At 36.2% G+C, this 5,984-nt stretch overlaps 1 protein-coding gene across 2 annotated transcripts; it reads right to left on the reverse strand.

The window, feature by feature from the left end:
• Positions 1 to 1,658: 1,658 nt before the first annotated feature.
• On the reverse strand, positions 1,659 to 5,630 carry LOC141607295 (galacturonosyltransferase 8). 2 transcript variants are annotated; one of them, XM_074426652.1, is made up of 4 exons: positions 5,331 to 5,630; positions 2,906 to 4,153; positions 2,297 to 2,615; positions 1,659 to 1,971 (listed from the first exon to the last, which is right to left on the reverse strand). In XM_074426652.1, the coding sequence occupies exons 1-3, from the start codon at positions 5,466 to 5,468 to the stop codon at positions 2,340 to 2,342; spliced, it is 1,662 nt and encodes a 553-aa protein (XP_074282753.1). In that variant the 5' UTR covers positions 5,469 to 5,630; the 3' UTR covers positions 1,659 to 1,971; positions 2,297 to 2,339. The 2 variants fall into 2 exon arrangements, with proteins under 2 accessions (XP_074282753.1, XP_074282756.1); XM_074426655.1 differs by having other exon boundaries at positions 1,659 to 1,991.
• Between the last annotated feature and the right edge of the window lie 354 nt (positions 5,631 to 5,984).

Below are 5,984 nucleotides of genomic sequence, written 5' to 3' on the forward strand. Positions count from 1 at the left end.
CTAATTGCCCCCCAAGACCGATTTAAATGGGCCTCACATGTGAGGGGGGAGTGTGAAGAAAACCACCCACATATTCTCACATGTGAGTATCCCACGTTGATAGAAGAGGGGAGGAGTTATCACTTTATAAGACAATGAGCTACTCCCTCTATTGCCAATTGGTTTTAGAGTGGAACCTTCTTGACCTTATGAAGCGGACTCTCTCTCTCCTCTATCGGGGTGCGGCCCAGGCCCGTTACATGATTTAACACTTTCAGTATGTAATGTAACTTGTTGCTTGCCTCGCTTTGTATTCCCCAGCAGGTGGAGGTCGCTCTCTATATGTCAAGAATCTGCCTGTGAATTTGCCCTTCTCTGTTGTTGAACTAGTGTTCCAGGGGTTTGGTCCGATTAGGAGCAATGGTATCCAAATTCTGTGTCACGAATGAGAATCACCTTCCCTTTTTAACATTATTTTCAATGGTTGTAAGTCATAGCTTATGATGCGTCACAAATGAGAATTTAGAATTTGTGCTTTCGGATATATAAGGATCACGTATATTGAACTCAATGGAGTAAAATAACTAGTAAAGAAATTAAGGACGACTGATTTCCCTTTTAGCCAAATATTTAAGAGACTAATTGTAAAGATGAAAATCATTATTATCATACTCCCTCCGTCACGGTTGTCCTTTGGTTTTAGCACAAAGACCAAGGAAAGAGAAAGGGGTCAATTACTAAATGACAAGTTGACCAAATTGAGTGTGAATGATCAAATTGTTCATCAAGTTCATTCTTAAAATAGAAAAGACAATAATTGACTGAGACACCCCAAAATAAAAAAAGGACAACAAATAACCGGGACAGAGGGAGTATCTGATAAAATAATCATGAGAATGTTTCCATGTTTGGGTTCTTAATTAACACTAAATGGCACACTACGCCCAGGACATTTGACTATCCGATAATGCAAAACTATCGCAAGTTGTAACTTTTATTTACAACAAATTATACCCCCTCCTATTCAGCCTATAGCTCCCCTTTCATTGTAATACTCCTCACAATATTAGAGAAAGAGAAACTATAGGTTGAATAGGATTGAGTACAAGTTCCATTTAAGTGTTTTCCAAATTATTAGTAGTTAAATATGAACACACATATCTTTTTTTTTTTTTTTTTTTTTTTTTTTTACAGAGTTTTTTTTTTTTTTTTTTGACAGCATAGGGAGAATAACTTACAATATTACAAAGTAAGCTACTCGACTAGGTAGCACCAGAATCCCGATAACTAAATCTAGCACTACAAAGCCATACCTAATGGTTACACAAGCATTATTCAAAACTAAAACAACGTTAAGATACACTAGATCGATGGTAGGATGGAAAGAGACGGAGGATTGGCCATGAACTCCCGAACCAGCTTCAAAAGCACGCTTGACTTCCGAAAACCATTGACACATATGAGTCGCAGAGCGGCAATTACAAGATATACTTCCACTCTTACGAAAAGAATGAAGAAAGAAAAAGAATGAACACACATATCAAGAACACTTGTAAGCGCATAATGCAGGACGCTAATAAAAAGCGCTGCCAATGGTTTCAGGCAACAGTCGAGTCGAGTAGTTCAGAGACTGAAACTCGTCGGAATTGCACTATGAGCTGAAACTGAACTACTAGAGCTGAAATAGAACTTGATTATGATTATAATTATTGACAGTAAAAGTATTCTAGCAAGATTCACCTGATATACAAATAATCCTCTACACCCTACATTAAGAGTTGATGTCCTTTATAACCCAGGAAATATATCCATAAACGACGGCAATCTTGCATCTTAAACAAAAATATGATGACGGTCCTGCTTCATTCACATTATTCTTTCCATTTTCATCGCTCTCACTCGCATAAATGTGGCACCATATTCATACAACCGAGAGGGTAAGCAAGTTCCAAGCATTGTATCTTTAGGTTTGTTCCTGTTCTTCAATCTTCACTGGTATAAACAAACAGCAGCTTCACAACCAAATTTTATTCAAACAGGGCAACATACTCATAAGAATTATTATTTCATGAAAAAAGAATATACATTTCGTGGTATTACCATCAATTTCGAAGTCTCAAAAATTGTCATCAAATTCTAAACTAATTTTTCTTTTCTTAAAATAAAAGAAAACAGATGCAATCGAAATCAGAACTAATGGGATTGAATGAAGAATGCTTAATCGATATAGTAGAGAGGCTTTCTACATTTTAAAAGACAAAAAAAATCCTAATGCTGCAGAAGTAATTAAATCCGAGAAAGTAGAGTGGTAGAGAACCTTAATATTTGAGGCCTAGCAGAGCAAATAGGGTGAAGAAAGCTCATCTAGAAAAGTTGCACCCTTGGACGTACTCATTCTCGTAGTCAACGTACTTTGTCCAAAGTGGTTTAAATTGGCCCATGGCAATATCAAGCCATGGCTTCATATTACCATTGAAATGCACAACAGCAGCATTGTTGATCTCGTCCCAGCTAATGCTTGGATTGTAACCGAGTCCAAGTACATGCCATGACTTATCAAGTGGCTTCGTTGTAGAGTAGAACGTGATCAAACCTGGGGGCAGGGTTCCAAGTTTCCACAATGTTCGATTTTCATTCTGCAATAATATTACCACACTTGTTAAAACACCTAAGCATAAGTTAATGAGCGAGACAAAATAGGTTGACACCAAAAACCATAATGCTTTATCTTTCTAAACAAGAATCCTCCAAACAAAAGCCATGATTAACTAAAAAAAAGATACAAACATCTGTGGCAGACGGATCTTGGCGATCATTTGAAGGGTTGACAAGAGTTGAACCTTAAATCCCCACACAAAAGACCAAAGCAACTATGACACGCAGTGATATAATGTCAACCAGCAAAATACTAAAGTGCAGAAATTACCGAATTCTGCCAATAATGGTACTGCTCAGTGCAACCTTCTTTTCTCCATGCATCTAGATCAAAGAAGTTCATACCATAAGCCCACGCACATGCTTTTGGATTAAACTTTTCTTTGATCAGCGGGTGTGAAAAGTTCATGTATTGTGCATATCTGTGAAATGAACCGAAACATGTCTCCACAGCCCCGTTGACCTTACCATCCATATCAATTTCCCATAAACCAGTCAAATCCTTCTGCACAACAATGTCGTCATCCAAAAACAGAATTCTACGCAATTTGGGATACATCTCAGGCAGATAAAACCTCAAATGATTCAGCATGGACAAGTACTTGGGGTTCCTAAACTTCATGTTGGTAGTGTCTTTTGTTGCATTCTCAAGTTTATTCTCAAAGTAGAATTTCTGTAAATTTGCAGACTCAAGCTGCTTAAGAACCGGTACATAAGAGGAATTCAAAAACGTGTAATCTTCATATGCCTTCACCTCGATGTGAGCCCCACTATAGTCTTTCATTTTCATCATAACTTGCATTGCCCCTAGATTCATCTTGTCAGTCACTACATGAAACACGTGCTTAGAGGGATCCTTTGCGTTCTTCACAGCTGAATTCACCACCACAGAGGCAGCAATAACATTATCGGAAAATATAGCGTAGTGGTAAAGGTTAGGATCCTCCAACTCTGGCATGGGGGGTTTGCCCTCATCAGAATACTTCTCTGCACGGGCAATGCGTTCTTCCATCAATCTCATAGAGAGGCAATGGATGCTCTTGGGTATCGATTTAGCAGCAATTAAGCTTGAAAATGCGCCTTGTTTCTTTGCCTTTGTTAGCTGCTCATTAAGCCCAAAAATCTTATCCTTGAGCTTCTGAATCTTAAGCTGGTTATCAAAAGACTCTTTGGCCTCTGCAATTACTTGCCTGGTGAGTTTAATCCGCTCCTTAACCTCCTTCTCAAACTGCCTAAGCATTAATTCATCAATGGAAGCAGAATCAGACTCAAAAAGGCCATGGTAGGTAGGTTTCCTCAGAAGATCCGTGTAGTTACGAGATAGATCAGCAAAGATCCGCAGCATCTTGGAGTTCTCAAGCTTCAGCTTCCTAGCATACGATGCATATGCTAATACAAGATTTCTATGATCATCAGCTTGTTTCTTAATCTGATCAATCCTCGGCTTTAGAGGATCAGATTTGAGGGCAAGCATTGACCTCCGCATTAATTCGCCACCAATTAACTGCTGATCAGAATCCTATGATTTTGCAGTAGAAAATTTCTTCAGTTTCAACAAAAAGATCAGCAGAAGTTCTAAACTGGATTTAACGAAGTAACAGCGAATAAATGGCTTTATTTAAGCATATAAAAAAGATTAGAAAATACGATAAGCATATCATTCTATGCGAAATCATATGATATAATCGAACGCAGAATTTTGGTTCAAAAGCAACAGATGACTAGCATCTAGTGTAGTAGAAAATGCGCAGTAGTTACAAGACAGATGAAGCATAATATTATACTTCCTCCATTTGTTAATACTTTGTCATTTTATTTTGTAATGCTGCTGGTTTGATTTTCAATTTAACAAAGTAATTTATATTAGAAAATTATATTGTAAAACTGTCCAAGTATATCATTAAAAACATCGCGAAAATCCTTCCATAAGAGGCTCGTCTGATAATTCTTTTTTGAAAGAGACTCGTCTGATAATTCTTACTAAAATATTAAGATAAAACCTGATTATTGATGTACCGGAATGTGAGAACGGCATATTTAATGAAAAAATGCGCCTAAATACACTTCACAATAACAAAATCTTAACTAAATACCTAAGCAAAGAAACTCGAAGGATCTAGTGGCGACGAAGTTAAGTAGTTAACTATTGCTTCTCACTCAAATCATTGAATAATTGTTTCAAATAACAAAAAAACAAAGCTTATCGTGAGACCGTCTCATATCAGAATTTATGAAACTGCAAAATGCACAAGAATGAAATAAGATTTAACTACCGTAATGCGGCGAGAATTCTAGAATTATCATCTCTCTAATATCTCTAATTAAAGTCTACAACAATATTTGATCAATTTACACTTGATCGTGTCAAATCAACTAAAATTAGATCTTTCTGTTAACACAATTGAAATCAACGTAATCGTCGAGGTTCATTCAATTAACACTTGATGATACTAAATCATCCTAAATCGATTTATCACACAATAATTCCACATTTATAATCAAATTCATACTTTAATTAACAAAAAACAGATCTTGATCAATTTAATCAATATAATCAATAATTAACGAGAAATTATGATAGTAACAATAAATGCGCAGTTAAATAACGACAAAATCAAATCAAATTAAATCGAATTAAATCAGATCGAAGCAATGAATGAATGAATGAAAGAAATATAGGAGACAGAAACGCATACAGAGAAAGAGAGATGAGACGAAGAAGAGTGATGATGCGAGGAGAAGAGGAAAGGTAGAGAGAAGAAGAGTGTGACAGCGACCGCCATTGATGTAGCTAGTAACTTGAACGTTACTACGGAACCTCCATTTCTCGCCATTTTTGTGTGTTCTCTTAAGCTTCCTTCAATGGAGTTTTTACGTAATTACGGTGAAGATGAATATGGCGTCGGTGGAGGGAAAGGGAAAGGAGTAGTGTACAGCTAAGTGAAGTGTGGAGTGTGTTATTTTAAGCTAGTGACATCTTTCTGTCATTCTTTTGGGTCTTTTTCGGTCACACGTTAACATTATTGTAAGACCGCCTCATAAATTACCAAGTAGAGTAATATGTATTCGGTATTTTAGGAAGATGCTACGGTTATACTCCGTGTACGAAATCTTTTACACACTACCAATAAAATATCAACATAGCATATTCTATTGTTTAATAATAGAGGAAAATCTGAAACATGTAAGGGAAGAAATTGTTAATTTAAATTATAAATTAACAATTATATTACCAAATTTAAAAAGGGATATTTTACATGAATAATCTAAACTATGAGTGTTATTCTTATATTAATCTCAACTTCATTTAATCTCGAAATAAACTATACTATTGACTGCATCCGCTCATA

The sequence above is a fragment of the Silene latifolia genome, chromosome 1, assembly GCF_048544455.1.
Source record: "Silene latifolia isolate original U9 population chromosome 1, ASM4854445v1, whole genome shotgun sequence".
Taxonomy (NCBI): Eukaryota; Viridiplantae; Streptophyta; class Magnoliopsida; order Caryophyllales; family Caryophyllaceae; genus Silene; species Silene latifolia.